Source organism: Dermacentor andersoni, chromosome 11 (genome assembly GCF_023375885.2).
Source record: "Dermacentor andersoni chromosome 11, qqDerAnde1_hic_scaffold, whole genome shotgun sequence".
Lineage (NCBI taxonomy): Eukaryota > Metazoa > Arthropoda > Arachnida > Ixodida > Ixodidae > Dermacentor > Dermacentor andersoni.
The window spans coordinates 32,311,067-32,338,321 of NC_092824.1; the positions used below are offsets into that span (position 1 = coordinate 32,311,067).

General features: G+C 45.0%; 1 protein-coding gene across 3 annotated transcripts in view; it reads right to left on the reverse strand.

Moving 5' to 3' along the window:
• LOC126517825 (FGGY carbohydrate kinase domain-containing protein-like) overlaps positions 1 to 27,255 on the reverse strand; it is a 454,311-nt gene that overhangs the window by 423,031 nt on the left and 4,025 nt on the right. For 2 of the 3 annotated variants that reach the window (XM_072285467.1, XM_050167626.3), the window contains exons 2-9: positions 23,274 to 23,379; positions 21,283 to 21,434; positions 19,052 to 19,277; positions 8,401 to 8,529; positions 5,636 to 5,727; positions 4,489 to 4,596; positions 3,359 to 3,423; positions 1,131 to 1,281 (exon numbers count right to left, since the gene is read on the reverse strand). In XM_072285467.1, coding sequence (XP_072141568.1) covers positions 1,131 to 1,281; positions 3,359 to 3,423; positions 4,489 to 4,596; positions 5,636 to 5,727; positions 8,401 to 8,529; positions 19,052 to 19,277; positions 21,283 to 21,434; positions 23,274 to 23,379 — 1,029 coding nt within the window. Of the gene's footprint in view, positions 1 to 1,130; positions 1,282 to 3,358; positions 3,424 to 4,488; positions 4,597 to 5,635; positions 5,728 to 8,400; positions 8,530 to 19,051; positions 19,278 to 21,282; positions 21,435 to 23,273; positions 23,396 to 27,255 lie in introns of all 3 variants that reach the window. The other variant, XM_072285468.1, reaches the window with a different exon arrangement.

Consider the following 27,255-nt stretch of genomic DNA (forward strand, 5'->3'; position numbering starts at 1 on the left):
TCAAGTACTTTTGTTGTGAACGACCCAACAACTTTATTGTTAAATTATTGTTGTGTGCTTTGAATAACTTGAGGTATTGTTGAAAGGCTATTGAGTCAACAATTCATCAACAATATACCAACAATACCTCAATAATCATTCTTGTGAGGATGGTTCTCTGAAACGTACAACGAAATAACTAAATGCGCCCTGGATACCTATAACAGCGGCTAAACATGCACTGTATGCCTGATTTCCTGCTAGCGGCAAGCCTTGTGTCTGAGCGAATGGCAGTTCGTGACAGCGATGAGGCGGCTGCCGAAGCCAAGTTATTAACACTCGTAGCGCATGTTATCAATTCGGTGCGCGTGGTCAATCCGAATGTAACAGCCACGTTGAGAAAAATTTTGCACTTCATACTTATTTGTAAGTCTCAATATCCTATTTATTTGTAGGTATCCTGACTTACAATTGTGTTTAGCACCTCATTACCATGACGTGAATAGACCCTCTTGTGCCATTTGTGACTCGGCGTCGCGTTTACTGAACTCGCATGTATTTCTCACTGAAATGACTTACAGTCCCACATGGTACACATGAAACTCTGTCGAGACGCTTGCACTCATTATCTGTGTTTCACCTCGCTGCGTTGACAGAAGCAAGTGATTCTGCAAATGTCGAAAGAGTGGACAATTGGGTCCTGCAAAAAGCCCGCGGTCAGTGCTCCCAAAGAGTCGGTGCATTGAACGCAGTACCTGTGTTGCTGAAGCGCGTGAGGTTCACGGTCGTGTATAACAGATCTTTAGGACAATTACTGTTGCCATTGCTATCGCTTGACGATGTACGTGGCTGACTTCGTTTTCGAGTTGCTTTCTCTTTCCTTGACCTTTCTTACCGAGCAGGGTAGGCCATCACTAGTTCTACTCGATCTCCATGGCTTAATGTATAAACTTTCCTTTTGTTGCAGATTCTTCCTCCGTCAAAGTCTTAAATTGTACAGTAAGACATTTTTATATATACTCAACAAAGTACTTCCATGTTTCTCTACGAAGGAAAGAGAGAAAATATTAGGCAACGAAATGATAGCAGCTGCTATCTGCAAAAAGTGCAGCGGTATGCAGCTCTCAAGGAAGCAAGAATAACGTGCGCACCATTCCCCTTATGTTGGGATCGGCGACCGGTGACCGGTTCCCGTGAAAGTCGGGCCACACGTGCAAGTCAGCCACCAACTGCGACGGGGAATCGAGGCCGCGTTGCTCGCACATAGTCCGCAGCAAAGCGTTGAGTGTGTCCTCTGGCCTCCTGAGAAGCAAAAAATTCCCTGACGATTAAGACACTCTCTATTGAGAAATTTCAGCGGAGCCCTATACATGTTTTCATTTCGCGATATATTGGCTGGCGCGGACATTGTGTCTCGTGCGGCAAGTTGCGAATGCAGCCGAGTGTGGCCCGACTGCCTCGCTCATCAGGAGATCACGAGAGGAAGCACGTGGGTTATGAGGCGCGGGCACGATTTGACAGCAGCAGCCGCAGACAACCCCCGCTCATGCATCGATAGTATCCATACAGACAACGCGCGCTACCCTGGCGCAATCTTGTAGCCACACTTGCCGCAAAGCCCCTCGTGCGCGGCACTACGCTTCTCTTCTCGCGATTTCACCATACCCCCCTCCTCCGCTGTCTTCCTTGCGCTCTCTTCGCTATGGCCGGTTTGTTCATGCGCCGCTGCGCTGCATGTTCGGTCTCACCTTTCTCTGTGTTCGTTCCCTAGGTTACGAGGTAGGACGCCGACGCTCGCCGAAGGAACGGGCGCCCAAGAGCTACACTATGAAATGAAGCCCCTTTCAAGCCTAGTCATAACAAAATAAGGAGATTAAAATGGGCGGGGCCGCGCTGATGCTTCGCGCAATGTCTTGGATGTTATACTGTGCTGTAAGAGGCAACCTGCAATCGGCAACACGAAACGGAGTGTTCATGAAAGACAAAAGTGCCATCCACCCGATGTGTACGACGAAGCTACAAGAGAGCCCCATGCAGATTTCTCGGACAAATAGTTTCGCTCACGAAAGAAAATTCGTTTTGGTCCGGGTACCGCCACCGGGACGAACGCCTGTTCGTGGCAATAGCTCTACCATCTGAGCTAACCAGGAAGCTAGTATATAGTAGAGCGACGAAGAATTATGCATGGCAACACCTATCAAGGCAACGTGACATCTTTGTTATGCATAAATGATTGGAATTGTAGACGAACACGTAATTCTAGTCATAGCTATTGGCGGAAAGCGTGGAAAGAAAATGCACATGCACAAAGATAGAAGAGAAAACGTAACAGTTTGGCGTCCACTTTCGTTGCTTTCTCCATGCGCCATTTGGATATCGCTATGGCATCTGTTCAGGTTTATATAGTACGCTCAAAGCCTCACTGTGAAGGAAGAAATACTGAAATCAATTATGTACGCTTTTTCAATAAATAGAAAACTGGTGGCATAAGATGTGCAGTGCACGACAACATACCTCTTTCCGAGCCAGCTACCAATGGACTACTCCTGTAAATTTTACTCCCATAGATTTGCTTTCACAGTCATACAACTATTACGAGACGTACCACAAGAGTTTTTTACGCTGATCATTAGAATGTTTTTGAATCTGAATGTAAAGTTGTGCGTAGTCGTAAAACTTTTGCGATACAAGCGAAAACTCGCATTTGTCACTCATCAACGACCTCCTATTCGACAAGAACCCGAAGCCATCTCGTTCGCATTATTTGTTATTCATAGTCTAGAGGTACCTATTCTGTAGGCTTCAAACCGATAAGCAATTCAATCAGCGACCACTTATTCTGTAGAGTTATGCTTCATGCGAAGAACGCAGGGCACCAGCGTTCTTCGCGCTATCAAAACTCATTTTTCGATTATTGCTGCTTTGTTCTTTCCCGTAACTCGCATTAAGATTGCATTTTATGATCGGGATCGTTCAGTAAAGCACTTGGCATTGTGACTTGCATATCTTATGAATGAAAAATTGCAAGTTGCCTCCGCCTTTGCTCCTAGCAGTGAGTGACATGTCAAAGATGGTGGCACTGACGTTTTTATTCGTCGATTTCAGCGCCTGTCGCGGGGTAAAGCGTGACATACCAGACCGGTTGCCATTATGTCGCTCGGGTGCGATGCAACCAGAAACAAGGGCGCAGACGACTACATACTCACATTTTTCTTGTGGAAAAAACAGTGCCAATAGTTATATCTAACAATTCTGATCATAAAATGCAATCTCATAGCAAAATTTGACTGAGAACTGGGCATACAGTAACTACACTATCTTCTCTTTACGAAGTGAATTAAAGAACACCGGTCCTCTCACAGTGATTAGAATCACTCACCGGCCTGGCTTCGTTTTCGCCTGTATCTGCGCGTATGCCGGGTGCGTCGAAATCACGTGGTCCACCTGTAGCGAAGGGATGCAATGGAAAATGTCAGAGCTGGTGTTGAGCACCGTATCATTTTCGCGTCATTACTGTCGCATTTCCGCTCGCTGCCGTTTGCATGTGACAAAACCACGAGCAAACGGCAATAAAATTGTATGTTATGCTATCCTGGGTTGACGAATGTTCATTGATAAGTTTCATCATCTTCAAGCTTAGACTTTGCAAAAATATAGCTAAATGATCACCGAGTGCTTTATGAGCTTCTCGGGAGGTCGCAATCATCCTAGAACGTTGGAGCCGTGATTCGGGTAAACCAGTGTTAACGCTGACCTTTTACCTTCGTTTGCGTGTCGCGTCGAGACATCCGTCATAACGTCATAACGCGAGCAATCATTTCGTTGTTGTAGCAGTAAAAATAAATGGCACTCAGTACATGGGCTTTTTTTTTTTTGTCTCGCTTTGTGGAGACCAGGGGAAGACAAGTCGAAATTCAGTTGACGTTACCTCTGTTGGCTCCAAGCTGCGGTAACATTTTTATCGCCTTTCATTTCCCTTGCTTTATTTCCCCCGTTCACTTGAAATGGGCACCTAATTTGCCTAATGCTTTGCTTAGATTCATTCCTTTTCTCAATTATGCTAAATATATGAGGTATGCTAGCATCCATATCGCACTTTTACACGAAAATGGTCTAGCGAATTGGAAACCGCCTCCTTGTGATTAGCACGCGTTTAAATACTAACGAAACCGCAATACTTTCTCAAGCAAATGCCATTCTTGGCAGCGCATTCAAGAAAACCAAAAAGGTGGCCTGTAACTTATTAGCGTTTAGACAGTGATATTATTTCTCACGCACTCCTCAAATCGAGGGCTAGTGAGCCAAAGCTGCGAATAAGTGCTTGCAAGAATGTGTTTACTTTAACCCAATCTTTGCAACACAGTTATAAATACATTTAGAGATGTTGCGACAGAATCTAATGGCGAGTAATGAACTTATCCGATTGCTACTGTCATTCATTCACGTGCGTTAGTGGTCACCGAAGCCCGATGAATGCAAAAATGTACGTGGAGAACACGTGATACTCACCAATGCACCGGCAGCGCTTTGCCCCGCTTCGCTCAGCCACATGCCCGGAACCATAGCCGAGAAGTAGGGGCCCCACACGCCTGGAGTAAAGATGCAGTTCTCGTTCGCCTGCACACATACGTTTCGCGAGCCTGCCAAAACAGCCCTACGAACTAAATATGTCGGCAAAATTGCAAGGCCTAACAGATGGACTTTAACTGCAACAGCGATGAGAAGCGCACACATACGTGAAACAAGACGAATGATGGACGCAGTTGAAGCTTAATTTTCAATGAGAAGATTGATTTTTTTTCCTTATTTGTTCCACACTTTAACCTTAGGGTTCTGTAGCACTTGTATTTACTCTGAGTCAGTTAACGTGGTTGCCAAGGCTCACAGTGTGTTTGAATTTTTGGCACGCGTGTGGGGACGGAGGCACTTTCCAGGCGTTTTTTGTCAAGCGCTGCGGTGTTACACCGGCGACACCGTCCTGCTGCTGGGAACTAGGTCGCGCGATAAAGTACCGTGTTCTTAAACTTGGGTGCCCTTTCAAAAATCAGACATGGTCAAAATTATCCCTAAATCCCTACCCGCGCATTACTTATGGTAGCTAACAATTTAATGTTAACTTTTTGTTCCATGACGGTGGAACATTTGCTCCCTGTAGCACATTTGACATGACGCAGACAGTCACAGCCACTATACTGTTGCATTTTGTTCTGCTCCGTTCTGGTATTTTGTTGCTGTGGGGAGGCTCAGGCAAATAAAATACATCGCCTACTTCATTCCTCGCGGTTCTTCTGTCAACGATGCCCTGCGGTAATCTTTATAGGTGGTCCACCACAATTTTTCCGACGGCGGCACCACTCGGCCCATTCGGTGAAACGTCGCATTAGCGGCATCGAGATAATTAGGCGTAGCTCATATCAAGCTGTCAAAATGACTCCAGAGTCCGCAGTCGCATCGTTCCTCTCAGCCCGGAATGAAACTGGATATATAACCAAGCTTATAAATTACGACTAACATTCGGCGTTATTGCGGTGGAAAAAGGAAAGCTGGCCAGTGCCATTATTTTCTACATGGCTAACCGAAACGGTAGCTGTGCGAAAAACACAAATAGGCAGGTAGCAGCGCACCTGCTTTTGACATGCTCCTCTCGGTCACTCACCAGCATGTGACAGGTGGATGTTCCGGCGATTACGGCCAGGCGACGAGAGAATGACTTGCAGAATTCACCTTCAGCCTCGCATCCAAGCAATCCTGCGGACGAGTAACGAATGCAAGACGAAAATTTGACAGCTGTAGTATAACAACATTTTGCATTGGAACTTCACAAATGTTTATATTTGGATGGGTCGTGCTGCCCTGCTATTGTAAATTACTTATAGATTGGTTGCATATCTATATGCCTCATCAGGACGCCTCTTTACCTTCGTAAGGTGACACTGTTTACAGACAAAACCTGCTGACGAGTTTGTTTCGACTAGTACGATGCGCTCTATACAGTTCCAGACGTGTCTTTCAAGGATATTTTAGTCTTTCGTCGATAAAACGTGCCGGGCCAGAAGTCGGGGCGTTGCTTAGAGAATTTTTATTAAATCCACTGAAAAAAAGAGAGCTTTGGATATAGTTTAAAGACTACACAAATAAATTATCTGCGAGACGTAGATATCGCTGAAGAACAACGCTTCAATTAAAAGTAGGCTAGTACACTGCAGCAGGCTCTTTTATGACAGCACTCTCTCCCTGTCTCTCCACAGAATGATGTGACCAGAGTAGCACAATTATAAGTATTTCTACCATGAAAAAAAAGAACGCAAGCTAATGTTAAACGGAGGCAAGTAGCTGTTAAAGGAAGGAAGTCACACTATAATAGCCAACCAACGTGTCGACAATAAAGGCACTTCAGGAGCGCATTTCCTGTACCAACGAGAATAATATTACTGTTTTACAGGCGGAAGAATGTTACTAAATCACAATGTCGGGACAGTGCTGCCTTTCCTTTTCATTCGTAGCGTACTACGCGTTCGTTCAATTTTCTTTGCTTTCGCTCACCTGTCTGCAAAACACGTGATTTCATGTTAATATTTCATGCTTGTTTCCAATCACTCCGGCATTGCTTTCGTTTCCTATTGCCACTCTTTAATAATAACTACGCCCTTCATTTTAGCCCTCCAGGTTTTCTCTTCTTTAATGACCTTTTGTGGCTCAGCTATCAAAATTACATCCTTGCCAACTACATCTTTTCTTGCGAAACCGAACACATCAAAAACAGAACCATTCTTACACGTGACATTTTTTTGCCTTTGTTGTCTACTACCGATAAAGAAAGGTAGAAGAAATCTACCCTTTTAGATGTTTTATCTACCTTTAGCTTGAGCATGGCTTACTCGTTTCTACCAACTTTGGCTAATTCCCCCTTGTGTGACAGGGTGCTATATCATAAAAACTAGCACGAAAACAGTTGTTTCTCTGAGAAAGACTCTGGGAGCTCTGGGACTTCGGGAGCTTTAGCTCGGGAGCTCCAATCTGAATACGTAGGAAGAGAAGAAGAATTTTTGTCGGCAACCACTGCGCCGAATAGGGTGATCATTGTTGCATTTAAGTGAAAAACTGCAAGCCTGGTTGCTGTACGAAATCGATTTTCTTATATAAGAGGTAGAAATTTTTTGGCAAGAAGAATTGAAATTTGCAATTATTCTAAGTTCGATTATCACGTTTAAACTCGGTAACTCAGAAATAAATAAAGTAATATTACAATCCTGTAAAACGAACCTGATAATATATTCAAAGTGACAGTATTTTCTTATTTATTCTGTGCCGCAATAAACTCTACTTCATAAGTGGGACTCTCGCAAAACCATCGTTAACATTGTAACTAATTTATGTAAGGTGCATACTCATAAATCAAGTTTATTCCCTTTAGATTACTCTAACACATGCATTTTCCAGAACTACGATATCTGTATCGGTTCAGAGTCACAGATTTGTAACGATCGTGCTTCAATTTTTTGTCTAAATCACCAATTTTAGTGACTACTTGTTAAAATTTGGATGGCCCTAGTTTTGATCTGTTCGTTAAGGTTGCTTGAATGTAACTTTTCTATCAAATGTAACATTTTTTGCTTTATGTCGGTCAAGTGGTTGTCACATAAAACTATTCCTCCTGTTCACATGTATCAGAACGAGAAAATTGTTGTTGGTCGCGAGCGAAACATTCTTCTTAATTAAGTCCGATTGTTGAAATATTTCTCTTGTTACCGCACTGGCGATTGCTTGTCATGTCATGGGGTCCGTAGCTTTGTCTCTCATGTTCTACGTGTAACCCCTAGCTTTCCTTATTTGCGAAATCATAAGCCCTTGAGTGTTGAGGAAAATTCGCACTACCAAAGACGTCCGCATATAAAAAGATGGAGAGACGGCCACTCCCACGCCATCTTTCCTCGTATGCGTATGATTTTACGGTAATTCCGCTCAAAACCTAACAACATTAACTCACCCACAGTATAGTTCGCTAACACAAGGACATTCAGCACTGCGGAGCCTTTGAAATTGCATATTGCCAGTGCCGGACAAAATGCCCTTGCATAGTTTTGCAATGCCAAAATATAAATTGAACTGATGCAAGTTCCGTGCATTATTCGTGGTGCCAGTAGATTCCATACAATTTGTGCATATACAATACTAGAAGCTAAGACAAGAGTCCAATGTCGAACGCACACGTTACGCATATAAGAACATAACAAATCTTTTCACGGATACATTCAGATACACAATGCGCCAAATGCACGGTCCCAAAATACATTCCTTGTGGAAATAGGAAAAAGATAACCAATGTGAGGCAACAAATATTTTGTTTAGATTTTTGTTTAGCCCGCCCTCGACAATCCCTTAATTCGTTTACGTTCAGTGAAGCATCTCGAACATACTCACCAAGGCCTCCGGCATGCGCATCGATGATGGAGGTGGCGACGGGTGTGCCTTTCTTTAGTCCCAGTTGCAGCCCCGCTTCCATGCTGAGCCCACGGCCGCATGGGGCACCGGGAGGCCAGAACTCCTGCCCTATCACCCCAAATAGGTTTGCTTAATAGGTTTGTCGAGTACAGCAGCAACGGTGGCCCCTATAATGCCTGTTCAGGCATATGCTGATATTGACCACGAGGCCGAAGGTTCGATGCCTGGTCTCGGATGCTATGTTTCGATAGTGGCAGAATCGGAAAACGCTTGTGTTTCTATAATTGGGTGCATGGTAACGAAAGTAAGGCGGTGGAAATAATCAACGATATTTTGCAACAGCGTCTTGCATTAGCACCGTTGCAACTATTCTATGATCGATACAAAAAAAAAATCATAGGGTTTTAAGTGCCAAAACCACGCTTTAATTATAAGACACGACGTAGTGGGGGACCTTGGAGTAAGTTGGACCATCTGGAGCTCTCTAACTTGCACATAAATTTAAGTATACGGGTGTTTTCGCATTTCGTTCCCATCGAAATGCAACCGCCGTGGGCGGGTTTCAATCCCGCGACCTCGTGCTCAGCAACCCAACACCATAGCCACTAAGTAGCTACGGAGGGCTTGATCGATACACAAATCAATCCAGTAAACTAATCAAAGAGCGATGTTTTATTGCACAAGATGTCACAGCAGAGACATACAAGGATTCCTAAAAAGTGCACAGCGGAGGCAAAATAATGGTTCCATAGGGAAGAAATTGTTCACGCATGCAAATATCTTAACATAGCTCACAACCAGCGTAATATAATTAAACATTCAATGTAAACTATCGAAGTTTTTTTTATAAACTCAAAAAACGTTTCAGTCAGCTCTCAATTGGCGTAAAAAAATGGTTCACTCTTCTTTCAAAGGAAGTGGTCATAAGCCCTCATAACACGAAAATGAAACCTTTATTGTAAGAACCAGTGCCAGTTTCGTTGGACATCCACAAACAGAAGTCTATAAAGGTGCAGTCTTTCATTAATTACAGTTTCGCTCGAAGGGGCAATGAGTGGCAGCGATAGCAAACGCTCGAGGACTGTGGTGCGGTTCAGCTGAAACGGAACGCCGGCATGTCCTATGCGACCGGTCATTCGGTACGTGGCGAGGGCACATCGCCCGCTCGCCCATAGACATCTCAAACGTTGAGCCGACGCGGCGCCGCCCAGCGGTGACGGGTGTAACCAAGCGGGAACGCCGACTGAGTCGTCTATATACTTGCTCAGTGATAAAATAAATGATACGTAAGTGTCATATTGCAAGAATTACTGTCGTGAAGAGATGATTTCCTTTGCTAACATTTCTATACCTACTAGGCGAACTATTGGGCCTGTACAAAGTGACAAAATATGGCCGCAAATGCACTTTTAAGCATTACTATCTTTACTACTCTTCTAAGTGTACAGGCTGCTGGGCATAATGCCTGCAATGTTACTCTGGGATAAAACAAATGATAGCTAAAGTCTTTGTTGCAACAACTTTTTGAAGAGCACAATTCTTTCAACAAACCAAGTCGTTTTAACTTGCCTGCGCCTACTATCATAACCAATAGGTAGATAAATTAACGTCATCTCACAGATTTGCGCGATGTTCATAGCGTGACGTATGTATACCGAACAGATTTTCCGTGAGGCCCGGCATATAACACTGTGTTAAAATAGCACGCCGCAAATATAAGGATGGGATCACGGAACACGGGATGATCATCGGGGTGGCAACATTGTGGAAAATAATTATGATAGCGTTAATTAAAGTTGACTGAGTAAACTGCATACTTTACAGCAAGCACAACTCGCGAATGGCTTTATACGTAGCTAGGACGTGAACTGTGTCTTGTGAGTTAATTAGCGAATTTTGTTCACGTGTACACCGAATCGAATATTGTTTTCTGTGCAAGTACTGCTTTCTTCCCTAGGTATTGTTTTTCATAAGTCAGAATCACACTTTCTTCCACGGCACTTGTAAAAAAAGTTTCATTTTCTGAACAAACAAGGTAAAGCTGGAGCGAAATCAGTTTTCACTATCTTTACGGAATTTCTGATGGAGTATGCTCCTATTTCAGGGTTTATCAATACATTCACTGCAAAGCACAGGTGCGGTTGCATCAGCCGTGCGACAAGGCGAAAACTTTCGAAGCAAGTTGCTCCGCCTGGTTCGATTTCGATGGCAAAGAAATCCAACGCCTCATTTCTAAACCGGCGTTTCTAACTTGCGTTGCAACTGCCAGTAGGAAACGCCGGTTGCAACTGCCAGTTGCGAGACTGCCAGGATACAAGGAAAATCGCTGACATTGCATTTATCCAAAATGACCCCAATAATATGCTTGTTTCCTCCTAAACGCACGTAATACGCGACAAGAGCGGTAGAAAGGACATTTGGCGGCTGCAATCTTCGTCACTACGCTGTTGACCGCTACAAGGGTTAGTCTTGCGCGGAGGCGGGGCCGGCTCGGCAGCTAAATTGACAACGAAACGTAACCGCAAGACGGAAGACGCGGGTTAAGCTCCCCTCGGCCGCAAGTCGTCAGTTTGTCGATTCACAATACACTTTACCTTGTCATTTATACATTTCTATTAGACACATCAATCATCACCATCATCATCATTAGCTTGGTTACGCCCACTGCAGGGCAAAGGCCTCTCCCGTACTTCTCCAACTACCCCGGTCATGTGCTAATTTTGGCCATGTTGTCCCTGCGAACTTCTTAATCTCATCCGCCCACCTAACTTTTTGCCGCCCTCTGCTACACTTCCCTTCCCTTGGAATTCATTCCGTAACTCTTAATGACCATCGGTTATCTTCCCCCCTCATTACGTGTCCTGCCCAAGCCCATTTCTTTTTCTTGATTTCAACTAAGATATCATTAACTCGCGTTTGTTCCCTCACCCAATCTGCTCTTTTCTTATCCCTCAACGTTACACCTATCATTACACCTCGTTATCGCTACACCTTAACGTTTGACCCCTATGATTTGTTTGCTTCCTTGTCTTCCTTGTGTATGGTTGTGAGCAAACACTCGTGCCTATTGGATCCTCTTGTCCTCCTTGCTCATTGGTGTTGGCAGTGCATACCTTGACCTGTCCAATTCCAAATCAATGATAACTACGCACTGTGAATTACCATGTTTGGAATATCGTGCCGTAAACAGCAGTGTAGAATGTACACCCTACTAGAAATGCATTTGCGCAATACTTTTCACAAGACTTTTTGGCAACTGCAAATACCATAGGTTACAACCCGAAGCTTACCAGATGTTCGGGATTTTAACGGAGCATGTTTTCTTTTTCTTTATCGCATCTTCATTCCTTTAATGATAACCAGACACAACCTATATCCAGCCTCATTATATGCCTGAACATTATGCAACACTGGCCGAGTAACCTTAACTGTTTGAAGACTTCGAAACAATGGTTCATTTAAGTCATAACAATGTTACTATGTTGAAAATCTTTTCGTCACTAAATTTATTTTCTAGCTTACTATGTTTGCGTATGTACTGCGTAGGGCAGATAACCAGTATACCATTAGGGTGACAGAATTGGTGCCACGAAAAATGAAGGGCTGTCGTGAACAGCAGAAAATTGGGTGGGGTGATGAAATTAGCAACTCTGCAGGCGTAATTTGGAAATAGCTAGCGTGAGATAGGAATAATTGGAGATCGCAGTAGACCTAACAGTAGGCTGATCATGATGTTTTTGGTCAGTGAACTGCAATAAAAGTATCCCGTGTACGACTGTTCAATAATATTTGTTTGCAGATGGTGTGCAATATCCACGTTGGATAGCCCCGGCATATTATGTTTCTGCCGCAGTGGACCTTTATCCCAAGGAGAGCATTCCCTCCCCCGTATACAAGTGGTCAATCTTTTTTTCATAAACCCACCATGACTCGAATCGCCTGTCGGACTAAATGGCTTCCATTAATTACGCTGATGAGCTTCGCAAACCACCTATTATGTTTAATCTTTGTTCCAACTATCTGCAACTTGCTTCAGTTGTACGTTTGTCGCTGCTGATTAAATCAGATTGGTCTGATTAGATTAGTTTCGCAGAAAAACCAGCGAAGAAAAGAATGTTCTGTGACATGCAGGCGCGTCTTGCGCTGAGCGGTAACTTTTGACAGTTTGTTAACCTGGCAGAACGTAGTCACCGTAAAATTATAAACAAGTATACGTACCAATATACAATATTCATGTAAGAAGGCGTAGATGTCATGTCACTACTCATTTAAACACCTATACTGTAAGCCTCAGTGCAAACCGTGAAATTATAATAAATAAATGAAGCGCACAACAAAATATGCAAATTCACCATAAAATTTATTCCTCGGACGTACCATCACGCGTCTGCTGCGACTACGGGAGCGGGTCTCGGAATCGCGCTTTCTGCACGCGAGGCAAATAAGTGCCAGCAGAGCCAGCAGGGATGAGTTCATCCGGGCTCGCGGAAGCTGTGGCGCATACTACGAGCAGTTGAGAAATGTGGACGCGTTCCAAGTGCCCCACGATGAGGTGCACGTTAAGTAAACCCCGCTGCGGTAATGGAAGTCTCAGAATTTGCAACAACACCGGGTAAGAGACCCCCCGCAGATTTTAGTGAAAGGCAAGAGAAAGAAAAAGAAAACGAACTACCGAAACAACACATACACTAGAACCGCTAAACACAACGTCCAATGTAGAAGTTAGAGACGCGCCAGCTCTACAAGCGCTCAACGTGCCCAATGCTGTTCAATGTTTATCATCGATTGCACTACCATTTTCTTGTACCGATAACCAGTTAACCAGCAGTTACCCAACTGACTACAAGACAAAAATTATATTAGAGAAAAGCCAGGTCGGACCGCAGACGCTGTTCTTGCCACTGCTCCATTCTCTTATAGTTATTTGGTTTATATGAGCGCTTAGTGTACTCCCAGTTTACATGTATTAGGGTGGGCATGCCACCGGGGTGGTTGGCCCTATAGCGAATGGGATAGATTATGTTTAGGAATTTTAGATGGAAGAATAACACTATATTGCGCCAATCGGTTGCCTCTTCCATGATGACTTGTGGGTGAGGCAGCGGGTATCTTCTGCGGTCACCGCGCTGATGGGCAAGAGTGTTTTTGGCCTTTAAATTGATTGGATCTTGAAAGGGATAGTGCTAGTGGTTGATGTTAGAAGCGAACGCCGTCGCCCGGTTAGTACGCCCTCGAGCTAACGCGTTAGCCTGCTCGTTTCCTTCTCCTCGACGGTGGTTGAAAGGCTTGGGAATTATCGCGAGGCTCGCCGCAGTCACGTGCCCCTTGAGAAACATGCGACATGTCTCCCTGGAGTCCGTGACAACAACCGAGTCCTTTTGCGCACGCTTCGCGTGATTGAGTTCGATCGCCGCTGCTAACATTCCTGCCGAAGTGGGGATCTCTTCGTGGTCAACGCGGTATTTGCTGCTGGCAGATCACGTTCACGACGGCCAAGGCGTACCTCCTTCGGTAGCGCTGCCTGGTCGCCTCTGCATACGCAGCTGCTTCCATTTATTACGTGTTGTACCTATGCTTATTGTACCTATGGTACATTTATTTGATTGTGTTGTGCGCGTGCTTTTCGCCTTACTTCGTTGTGCTCAGGATGCATAATATTAGGAATATGAGCTACTGTAATACTGGAACTCGCTGAAGGACGGAGAGCTAAGGGCTGTTCAGTGAGATAAATGCGGTATGCTGGGATATTGAGTCGAGCCAGTATTGGCCTAGCAGTTTTTGTGAAGCTGATGCGTTGCGTCCGACCCCTCAGAGTGACTTGCTTCAGCTCGCCAAACGTATTGTGTACTCCCAAAGATAGCATGCGCTCCGTGGAGGTTACATATAGGCAGGCCCAGAGTCGCCTTGAAAGTGGTTCGGCTTATCGTGTTGGCCTGCCTTTCGTCCTCCCTGTTCAGGATCTCGTAAGGTAAGCCACACGTGATTCGGCTAACCACAAAGCCCTGTACGATCCTTAGGGTATCGTCTTCTTGCATTCTCACCTTTCGATACGTCACCCGACGTTTCATTTGGGCTGGGTTGTGGGTTGTGAATTTCAGTGTTTTAAGTGTGTGTACTGCTCTCCCGTTGCTCTGAAGCCGCAAACCCAGGACTCGCACCGTGGACAACTCTCGGACCAGTTGGCCCTGAACCACGATGCTAATTGGCCCTCCAAATTTGTAGCCTTTCGCGTGCATCTGGGTGACCTCGGATTTGTCGGGCGCGCAATTGAGCCCTCTTCATCGGGCAAATTTCTCCACCGATAATGCTGCGCTTTGGATCGTGTATTCTTTATCCCCTAGAGAACCTATGCTCGTCCACAGCGCGATGTCGTCCGCGTAGAGCGTGTAACCTAGGTCAGGTATCGGATCCAGATCACGTGCGAGGCGACACATCGCCATGTCGAAGAGGAGATGCGATACTCTCGCTCATTGCGGTGTTCCATGTTTAGGCAATTTAAGTATCTCCGATGTGACTTCGCCAATACTGATGCCCGCCTCTCGGCTGGAAAGAAACGCCCTCACATGGTGTGGTGTGGTAGTTGTGCTCACCACAACCGGCGAGCTCGAGTTCCGCGAGTAGTGCGGCGTGAGACACGTTGCCGAACGCTATTTTGAGGCCTAGTGCTAGGACTAGTATCTCGTCACCATACGGTGTATTATTTAGAAGTTCGTTTCTGAGTAAGGGGAACGCGTCTTGACAGGACAAACCTGTGCGAACTCCTACATGGAGTCAGGGACCCAGCTCCGCTCTTATAAATATAGCTGCAATCAACTAGTGATCAACCTTTCATAGAGCTTAACCAGACAGGACGTGCACAATGCCGGACGGTGTATGTCGATTGAGAGATTATTGTTTTCCTTTGGGGATCTTGATTATCTTAGAGAATTTCGTTTCTTCGGGACAAGTTTCCCTTGGTCCAGTACTCGCTAATAAATATCTTATTTTCACTAGGGCTGCCGAATCCATGTTTAGAATTCTTGAACCTTTGACCCAGTCTGGACCCGGTGCCGAGTGGTTAACTGCGGCTTGTGCCGGCTCGTACACCACCACTTATTTAATTTCTTCGTCTCATTAGGATTGGCCTCCCCCGCAGATAGTCTCGTCTCGTAGGGCGGTTCCGTCACGGGTGAGGGTGCCATGTATTTGTTTCGAAATACATCGACGACTTCTTGGTCTGTATCCTCGGAGTTGTATACTACAATTTGAAGCTTCTTGTTATTCTCACTACGCATGGTTATCGGGTCTAGCATGCTCCGTATTAATCACCAAGTACTGGTCGTTCTCAGAGTTGCTGATAGGGTTCCGCAGACCATCGCTCACTCGTTTTTAGCTAGCTCGTTGGCGTTTCCTCCGGTTTTCTCTTCCAAGAGAGGTATACGTTGTTTCAGGTGGTTCTTTAGATGTTGGCTTTCCCACCTCTTGTTCAGTTTCCGCCACTCTTCCCCTAGGCTGACCAAGTGAGTGTCTATCACCGGCGCCTCCCCTGTGCTCTAAATGGCTTCGGTGGTGTCCCCGTGTACTTTCTGAAGGAATTGAGTCCATTCCCGCATGTTAGTCGGGGCCGTATCCGACTCCATCCGCGCCGTCACAAGTTCTCTATAACGAAGCCAGTCGGTTAACTTAGTAGTTCCCATCAGTCTCCGTATATTGGTCGTGCAGAGCGCTATTCTGATTATCTCCTGATTGCTTCGCAGGGTTTTCGTCAAAGAAAACCCATTGTTCGTCTCTGACGTTCCTTGTAAATACGCGGTCCTACACCGTATCATCTGCTGATGCTGTTACCCGAGCGCGTTGGTTTGCCGATTTGATGTATTGCCCGTAAGCACCAGGCCACGGCGGTGCGCTCAAGTAGGAACCCTTTGGGCGACGTGTTCGTGTATCCTCGTAGTATGCGGGGTGCGTTAAACCCACCCACTATAATCGCCTTATCCATGTTGCCGGTTAAATATTTTGTTGCGGAGGTAATTTGGGGTCGGTCATATCATTTGCATTTGGGGGGATTGTACACGTTTTTGATTATTGTGTGCCTTACTTCGTTACTCTGTCATGACATCGATATTTATAGAGTTAGTATCGCCCTCCATTTGTGCAAGTGTTAATAATTGAGCATTTATTGACTAGCTCACCATGTCATCATGATCATGTTGATGCAGTTTTCTCGCGAGAGATTGAAAAGACAGGCATAGAAACAGTTTAATGAAAGCTGGAGATGTGAACCGTCCTTTATATAGCACTTGCTGCTTCAGGTGTAATGATTAAAGAAAAAGATGAAAACAACCAGATGATGCATACTAATGAAGCAATAAACAAACTCATCAAATGTAGATATTAAAATATCAGAGAATGTCTATAAGTCGTGAATGGCGTAAATAAAACGGAAACACATCCGTGACTCCAGTTCTGTCTACATCGATGCCCCAAAGCCACTGAAAATTATTCTGTTTGTCCCTGTTCATGAAGTAAAATATTTGTTTTAACCGCGCATTGACGTAGTCAACGCCGTGACAAAGCACAACTTAATGTCCTGAAGTAGCTTACAGTTGGTACACAGAGGCGAATTGAGTGGCCCGGTCTTGAACGATAGCTTTTGCTGAAGGCTACACAAAATCCCCGTCGGCCAATGATAGTATCAGCGTGCCTGTTCATTATCGCCAGACACTGCAGGCGCAATGAAGCTTACTGCGGCCCAATGCCAAATAGCGGGGTGTACTAACTATCAGGATCGGTCCAACATGAACCCCCATTTCGCGAACTCTTGTATAAGAAAAGAGTTCTGTAGCCCTTGCTGGAATATAGTATCTAGTAGGACCCACGGCAATGCGTTTAGCATTGAGTCAATATAGCGACACAACTTATTGTCACTGTCGAAATGAGTTATGTATGAGGCGTGTAAAGCAGCGGCATTCATGTTTTGCACATGGATGGGTCGCAGGATGGATGGATCGATGCTACGAGCGTTCGCTTTGAAACGGGGAGATGGGTTGTGCCACCAAGCTCTTATTATTGCCTAATGAACTACCTGCACTAAAAAAAAAGTACCCGAAGAATTCTCATCACCAAACTTCGTGAACCCTCATTGGGAATTTTGTTTTTGTACATTACCGCTGTTTGTCGTTTCCCTACTTATTTTCTTCCAGTCTTTCAATCGCCATTACTAATCTCTGTTGCGGACATGTTTACTTCCCCCCTGCTCTCGCTGAATCCAAGGGCATCAAGGAGGCCAGAGATGCCTAAATGGACCGCTGGGCAGATATCTTCACATTCTAAGAAAACATGCTTCTATTAAACTAATAAAAATTTTTTCTTTCTTGATTTCGTTTTTTCCCACTTATGTAGTTACTCATAACATGTTTCTTTCCCATCGCCGCCACCGATGAGATTGTCTCAGCCTCTCTCACTTTCCACTTGACGTTTTTTGTTGCCATGTTGCTCACCATACCGGTCGCATACTTGCTGGTAAGCTTTCTAATTCTTTCCTCCACTGTAAATCAATATTCTACCTATGCAAATATCTGAACACTCTAGCAACCCATTTAGCTTATTTCATGTCCCTCAGTCATTCGTCATTATGATTTTTACTGTGAGCTTCCCTCATTTGTCTAAAAACACTTGTCGCCATCTAGTGGTGCCTAAGCGAAGCCTGCGTGTGACCCCCAAAAAGCCTCGTACGGCGGTGCGTGCGAACGCTGAGAAGCACCTCATGCGGAAGCCGGGCTCCTCTCTTGTGCTTATTTTTCGACACGATGCACCACCTAGTGGTGCTGCCGTAAAGTCCCCACGTGGCCTCCGAGACGAGAAGCGAGTGAGACTGTGCATGCGAACGCTAATAATTGTTCCCTCGCTTGCCGGACGCCCAGCGTCACACAGCTAGCTCTCGCTAGCTGTGTGACGCTAGCGAGACCTGTGAGAAGCTAGTGTGACCAAGCTAGCGAGATGTTCATTGAAATGTGGCACAAGCCAGTGCATTCATGACGGATTTCACTAAAGTGTGAAAGACGTTCACTGAAAAGCGACATATAACCAGTGCTTTAGTGGCACCGCTTGCTACTTGCTAAAGCACCTGGTTGCTATCCCTGAAAAACCCACGTGACGAAGGTTTGACTCCGCCCAGCATCAGACGAATTTAAAGAATTTATTTATCATTGTGAAACGGCGCATTTCTAGTGGCGCATAGTTGGTGACCAAGGTTGGCTTCAAGGTCTTTCATTGAAGAGCAGCACACATTTATATTGTACTTTCTGAGTGCTCCAAGTCGGCGTCAAAGAGATTCATTGAAGAGCGCTACTACCCAATCGCGAACGTATACAATGACCCAAGTAGGCGTGAAGGAGGTTTGTTTAAGACTGGTGCAATGTCTACTCATTGCGACATACTCAGTGGCCGAAGTTGGTCAGACGGCTGGCTTCGAACCCTGTTTCCTCAGCACAGCAGCCGGAAGTTCGACCCTTTTCACCATGGACTACGCAGTGAGCCAGGTCGGAGGGAAAAGGGTCAGATGCACACAAAAACAGATACCTAGCCCCTGGAAATCGTTAAGTATCGCTAACTCATTAAAGGATTGTTACCGAGAGGTGCACTGGCTACTCACCTATGATGCGATATTTGTCACGCGTGAGGTCCTCGAGACCGATACGAATCCAGAAGGATTCTTGCCAGCCGGGCTCCATGTCCGAACCCGGAGCTGAGCCCGCCTGGTAGGTCCACTTGCACACCGCCGAGCAAAGGGAGCGTGACGCACAGCCTGTGGCGCGCCACGTCAGGAAGTCAGGCAGGTCCATGGCGAGACCTAGGCGCTCCCACGTTGAAGGCAGGTTCTGGCATCACGGTAATAAAAAGAGAAAGAAAGGCGAAAAAAAAAATGGACGAAGGAGAAGTGTAAGCACGCTAACCCGTGCAGCGAAAATAGACCAGCGTGGACGATGGGGCTGGTTGGTTCGAAATGAGGAACAACACAGCAGACCAAAAAACAAGAATTAACTAAGTAACTCCACTTTATTTGCTTACACGTAAATGCAGTTGAGGTTAGAACAATGACATTAGTATTGCCGTTACTATGTGCTTTTTGCTGCCTTCTAGTTTCCTTGCACCATGACACACACACACACACACATATATATATATATATATATATATATATATATATATATATATATATATATATATATATATATATATATATATATATACATATATATATATATATATATACATACATATATATATATATACAACAACTAATGCCAATTCAGCGCCCACGCGTTTCAACGTCGTCATTTGCGCGTAAGTTACTGAATAAACCTCAAGTAAAAGCAAAGTCGTTAGCACAATTCAAAAAGACAAGGACCTGACAGAGACACAGGACAGCGCTGTCCTGTATCTCTGGCCCGTCCCTGCTTATTGAATTCCAGTAAATTCCAGTAAAGGCTTTGCCATTATGATTAAACCGCAGCAACTAACCCAAGAATCAGCCTTGTTGAACTTCATTCCTAAGTTAAAAAAAAATCAACAAACAGCGCTTGTGGGGTGCGTCGTTTGTTCTATCCGTCATGGTTTTTGCGTGCTGGTTTATTTCATGTCATTTCGTTACATGTGTTCAACGGTACTGTGCCACCCTAGAAATAGTTACAATATGCTAACCGGTTAATTACTTGCTTTAGCTATATGTTGGTGTTTTTAGTTCTTGTAATATCTTTTTGTTTTTATCAAACTTAGAGTGTCTTCATTGCGGTTTTTGTTTGTGCAATACGCACGAAATCGTGATTAATTTGTAATATCGATTAGCTTGGTAGTCTTTGCTGTCAGTGTGATTATTTGCCTGTACCTAATAACTGGCTACTGTGTAACGCTAGCCGGCATTGCTTTATGTCCCTCGCATCACAGACAAGCTGTTCACGCGATACAGTTAAGGGCCCCGTGTCGCACAAAATGCGGTGTCGGCGTCCGCGTTTGACGCCTGAGTCTCCGTGAGCGAAAGCTGGCGTATATATTTAGGTATACATAATACCACGCCTTGCTAAATCACATGCGGTATATGCGGGTTATATTGCCACACCTTTTTGCAAGTAAAGTTCCTCATACATTGCCTTACATTCTTCAGGAAGCTATTCTTCGGAATTTTGAGAATCACAGCCCACAAACAAATGTCATGAAACAAAACACTGAGAGCGCATATCCTTCATGCTACACCCTTTCAGAGTTAAATATTAAAAGTGCGAAATAATAACGGAAACCTGAAAATGGTGCAATTCTTTTGTCACGGCTGTGCACTACCTCCGGAATCGGCACACGCGAGAAGCCGCGTATGTACCAGAAAGCTCGCTTTCGTGCCTAGCGTTCGCCGCCAGCGTTTCGTGTAAACGTTGCGGTTACATAAGCTGCAGTTGCCGTGAAGCGTGAGAAGCAGACAGGGATCCTTGAAAGCTATCGCGTTCCTCTCTTAAAGACGAAGCTTAAGCGTCCTCCAAGGCTTTTTGTTTACTTACTTCGTTGTGTTATATCTTTTATTGTTCGGTTTCATTGAAAAACTTGCTTAACGTTATTTTCTTTATTCATTCGTGTGTCGCTTCAGTGTTATGTATTTAATTTTCTTCCTATTGCAGTTTACGTAAATATTTGTTTCAATTTATAGCAATTTCACTATAGATGTTATTTTGTGATTAAATGAATCTACAACTTCATTAACTAAGCCCTTTCCTTCTATATTGCTTCGTAGCGAAGCCACGAGGCTGACACTAGTAACTCGCCAATAAGTATCAAGGCCGGAACATTAATATAGCGGACGGGACGTGAAGAGAGAAAGCTTGCTGAGCTGCCATATACCTTTTTGAGCCACAGCAGTTTTGGTGGCTGCATCTCAGGCGACATTGTTCCCCCGATGAACCGAAGTACGGAATGTCCCGTTGCGCTGATAGCCTCGGCCTCCAGCACGGCACGGTGGTCCATCCATAGGACTACGTTTTGCTCGGGCTCACCTGCGAGTACGAGCGGTCCAAGTGGTAACAGACTGTTGCCGAATTGAAAAAAAGTGTGCACCAAAATGTTGGTATCAACGGTGGCTTTTTTCCTTCGGAATGCTTCTTTTTATTCAAGAGCATTTCCTTTACAATATGCCCGCCAAAAGGCATATGTGCAGTGCCCGAAAAGGTATTGCTACCCTTACTGGAGCACAAGAATGAATCAGGTGTAGGGAAAACGAACACATCAAATAAAATAAGCATACAAAAGTTGTGATGCAGACGTTATTAGTAATTGTCATGCTTTTCACGAAGCCTTGTCGAATTCTGAACAACTGCACGAATTCATTGAGAATCCCGTTAAAAGAAGCTGCACACATAAGAATGTGTCTCGCAGTTGACTTTTTTCTGAATGTCTACCTTACCTGTGATGAACAGTGCATCTATGTTAGTATATCGAGTTTTCGGTGCACGTTTAGCAGAAGCATCCTTTCTTGTGCGTACGCCTTCCCACTGAAATGACCCTCAAGGATTAATGCGTACTATGTTCGAGCTTTTCGTTCCAAAATAAACCAAAGTCCGCAGTAAACTACAGCTCCCATAGGCGCCCCTACAGCGTTTCTACTCATGCTCCTCTTTTATTCTTCGCTGACCTGTGTTGCTCGTGTTTGCACGTCGCACCCCCCCCCCCCCCCCTCATTGGTTTTAATACTACAACATTAAGTAATGGTTTCGCGTTCTACCTGGCTGTGCCTTGCGCGTGTGAACTATCATTATCACCCCTATAATACTCTTATTTGCGCCCATTCCCCAATGCGGACCTCTCCCAGTGATCTCCCCCTTACGTCTGTCTTACGGCTGCAGCCTGCATGCCTTTGCTCTCCGCTTTTGTGATTTTTTGCTCTTGCAATCGTCGTCCAATGGACTCTCTAGTGCATGCTTCAGCAATCCCGGCCCGCTAGCTCCGTCTGTGGCGGGTCTAGACCCTAACGTACACTAAGACAAGCCGCCACAGTGAACGTCTGTCTGGTGGGCAAAACTGCGCACATTTTACAAAGCACCAAAGCTGAGCGCCAGCTCCGTACATAGCATTGCCACAGGGAGATGAGCTTGACCACCAGGCGCGGTGGTGAGCGTTCTATTTCATGAAGAAGTAGAATGAAGTAGAACTTCATAGAAGTAGAAACTTCATAGAATGTAGTTTTCTATTTCATTCTATGGCGACGGTGAAGGTTTTCGTTGTCGGGCACCCTCGTCGTCAAGAACGGACGAAGACAGCAAAGCCAGTTTAAAATTTTTAGCTGCTGTATAAAACAAAGAAACGTGGACTTAACGAACAAACGAGATTTCTTTTAGAGGACATCACAAGCCCATATGCAGCAATTCTAGAACACAATCATGCATGGAAAGCGAACCTATTGAGCAACACTAATTTTCTTCAAATGGCCGGGTATTTCTGAGCACCTTGAAGCTCCCTGTAGCCGCCTCGGGGAAGCTTGGTAACATCGGCTGCATAATGCCACACTTACCCAGAAGTAAAACAGTGAATTGAATGCTGAAAATATAACTTCTCCTGACCTGTTGTAAGAATAACATCGCGAATTTCATCAACAGAACAGATGTTCAGCGACAGGAAATAAATGTATTAGTTAAATTCTTCCGGCTCCCGACGACTGTTCTGTGCTACAAGTGTAGTGCGTTGCATCATAAGAGAGATACAGCTCGATACCTACTCGCCAGTGGCGAGAATCGTGAAATCGGGCTACGTGCAACGATGGCCCTCGGTAAAAATAATTTTCTTTTTGTAGAACTACCGCTTGGCTTGCCAACGATGCTTCCGCAGCCGTCGGCGTTTACCTTTCGGGCTGACGGTGAGCGGCCGACCGGCGTCGTCCAGGAGCACAAGCGAGCAGGTGGCGTCGAAGCCGATGCCGCGCACATCCTTGGCGTCCCGGCATACCTCCTGGGCAGGGGTTTGACTGCACATCAGACTAATGTTTACGGCTCATCGCAAAACGCTGCTCTTCTCTCACCTATGCTCAAAGGTTGCTTTGTGATCATACGCTGTGACAGAGTATCTGTAACGACAGGCTGCCGCGACAGTGTCAATAATGTCACGTTTTATTCATTCATCCCCCTCCTTCTTTCTTATCTTTCGTGTGCATTTCCCCGTACCCTCGTACAGGAAAGCCGACCGCAGATATCCTCTGGTTAAGCCTTTGCGTTCTTCGTTCACTTTTATCTCTCATTGTCTCTGCGGCTTGAGGAAATTAACTTTAGTTCCATTACCTTTTGCACGTTCAGGAAAAAAGCTGGGTAGAAAAGCTGGACGCGGCAGTCTGACGTGCCTTGAATTCTTTCATACTGGCGGGAACAGCGGCAAATGATAAAATAAATAAGTTGTAATTTGGTTACTGCTACAACATACCAGCACTAATCGGACAAAAATCACGTAAGGATCGTGATATAAAAAGACCCTAACAAGGGCTGCGCATAGCACGAAATATAAAACATTTTACTGAAACTAAACCAAAGCGTAGAAGTAGAACTGAGTACAATGACACGACAATAAGAAGCAAACAAAAATTTAACAAATGTGCCACCAACAAGAAGCCGCCCAATGAAAGCCCATTTTCAAAATACTGTCTGTTATGAGAGATGCAGAAATAAACTACGAACTGCAGGAAGAATAATAGTCAAGGAAATAAGTGGTGGCTGAAATATGAGCTTTAACATTGCTTTAATATGGGTCATCTGAACACGTAGGAAGAGTACCAAATGATTTCTTTTCCGAAAATAATTCGTTGAAGCAGGAACATATAATGCAACATTTAGTATTCATGTCAGCAATGAAGAAGAGTTGGGTTCGGTAAACGCGTGATTGTGTGGCACGGATGACTTGGCAATATTTTGAAAGTGTTCGTAATTATGTCTTGTTAGGCACGCCCTTTCATGGCTGGTACAATTCCTTCGCGCGTGGGTCAACGCAGCTGAATAAATGGATAACAACTGAATGTTGGCCGAGCTGGTAACTCTTTGTTATTTTACTGCAACACATACTAAAGACTAGGAGACAGTTCAGTGGACAAGCATGCGCGATTCACAACTGAGTTCTTTTTTGGAAAAGGCAGATGTTCCATCTTAATTCTAAAGATTAAACTGACGCACAACCATAAAGGTAAAACGATGCATAAGTGCAACTCCAGGTGAAATCAACCACTCTCGGGATAAATGTACTAGCTTAAGCCAGCTTACCTTCTGGCATATTGTTTTCCAGATTGTGCGGCCGCGGCAGCCGCAATTCGATCAGGACGAAATGCGAGAACGCCCGTGTACCTTGCATTGGGCGCGTGTTAAAGAACCCTAGGCGGTCGAAACTAATCGGGAGTCGCTCCCTACGGTGTGCCTCACAATCAGGTCATGGTTTTGTCACGTAAGACCGAAGAATGTCTTTTCATTCTACGAAATTGCGCAATACGTCGCGCACACTGTCAGTATTATAAATATTTGAACACAGCGCATCTTTGCAAATGAAGTGGGATTATATTCACTGCCTTAGAGAAATGTATGTCCTATTGTGTGTATTTGGCGGCGCATAGTACTGCTTCGTCAGCCACTCTAACCTCGAGAGCTATGTTCCAATCCCAAGGGTTGCATACAGGTGGGTGTTTTTTTTTAGGCAACAGAATGACACTACCCGTCGCCTAGGTTAGTGGCTGTGGTGCTACGCTGCTAAGCTCGACATTTCAGTATCGGCCCGAGAGCTCAAACTGATATGAAATGACTAAGAAAAGACGAGCAGTACACCTCATAGGTCCAAAGCTACTCAGACAAATCGACAACTCCTATACCAAATTTTGTTGCTTCTTCATTGTCGTTTTTCTTTCTGCGATGTATTACTTAACGCACTGCTACATGCAGGACGCCAGGTAAACTAAGGTATACATTAGTGGTGCTTCGACTAAGAGAAACATCTTGCTATGCCTTGCAATGCTTCAAGTATTTGTGCCGTGTGGAGGATTAAGTGTTTCACTTAGCTCTTTCACAGCTTTGTGGGACTGCTATTCACCGCACCTGATGAAATGCCGTCTTCCGAGCGGGTACAAACAATTATTCTATCACTACGTAACAGTTCGAAACATCAAACTGACGAATGCTTAACAAAGAAATAGCACATTTAACAAATGACTAAGTACATTACGCACATACTATTGTGAACAATAAATGAAATATATTCCAAGAATTCAGAAATTCTATGTTCTTTGTAGCATTGCTGCTGGTGGCCGGCTAGCCAGGACCGTTTCAAGTCACCAGATGGACCAACACGTTTCTTTAGGAGGTTTGTCTGAAGCGAGCGTGTGTGTATTAACAGCAAGACGACAGTGACGACGATCGTGTGATACCGGCGTCATATTTCCTACTGCGGATGTTCGATGTGAACTTACGACATGCCACTAGACCTCTTCCGGCCTACGTCACAAGGAGTCGGCCACGTGATCTCCCAGCACAAGTGGGAGTGTTTGGTGGGCAAAAAGGACGGAGCACACGCGTTCTCACACGCGGACAACTTCGTGTATCGCGGATGTTCTGGCATTTATTGTCTGTTTTGTGCGCGTATGCCGTGCCGATTCGTCATGATGACATGTTGTTTCGTGTTTCATTGCGTAAATCGCACGAAGAAATGCTGTGGGGAACGGCGTTTCTCTTCCCAAGAGGCGAGAAGCGGCAACAAAAGTGGTTTCACGCAATGAAACACGACAAATGGCTGCTGTCAGACGCCTACTGAATCTGGCGAGTTCACTCGAGCTTTTCTCGAGAACTGGAACAAGCGGCTGCTCCCTTGGCAGTGTCCTGCTGCTTTCGTGCTGGGTGATGTTATTTAGAGCCCGAACAAAACCACGGGGGCAAATGCGATCACGCTTGCATTTACGAGATGAAAACAGCGTATGTTATTTCGAAAATTTCGTAGACCGCTGTTTACTTGACGCGTTGTATTAGATTAGATTGAATTACATGAAAAATAGTGTGATACTGTAGCGAACAATTGTTTAAGCCTCCTGCCGCCTCGATTGATGCGCCAAGCACACCAGCACTTTCGGTCATTGCCGAGCCAGATCCGGATAAAGTGCTGCGACAGGACCATTTCCGATCGCAATTTTGCTGAATGCGGAATAATTGAATCGTGATTTAGTTTTTTGATTGCGATCATAGATGTCAATCGTCTGTACCCTTAATGCTCAGTAAGCTCATCTAAATGTCCGCGCATGTCCCCCCACGGCAATGCCGTACGCCTTAAGCATGCAGTCGGATTTCATTGCTTCCTTAGTGTATGGTGAATGCGACTTCACCATGTACACTGATATGTCGCCGAATCACCTGTTCGGCCAGCACTTCGGCTCACTCTTCCAGCCATCTATCAGGAAAGAACCTTGGTGCTGCTCACCGCAAACGAGCAGCTCCTCGGCCTGCCGCTGACGGACAGAATCTAGCAGCTAAATAACGTATTTGGAAAAATTAATCGCAGCAAATGTCATAGTAGCCATGAAGGGAGGGAAATGTTTTTTCCCAACAGTTCCTTGCACACGTCTCGATCTTTAGCACGTGGTCCGTAATGTCCCGCTGTCTACAAAAGAGACAGGTACATCGTTGCGTTCTGCATAGGCACTGGCCGAGCTTAACAGAGAAGCTAGGGCTGTGACGTCATCAGCGTCTACTTCGTATACAAGGCTATATGTTACGTGGTCTATGTCAAAATGACAATGGCATTTGTACTCCGAGAATGAATGGCTAAAACTTGTTGAACCTGCGAATCGTGAAGGCGGTACAGCGTCGCACAGTT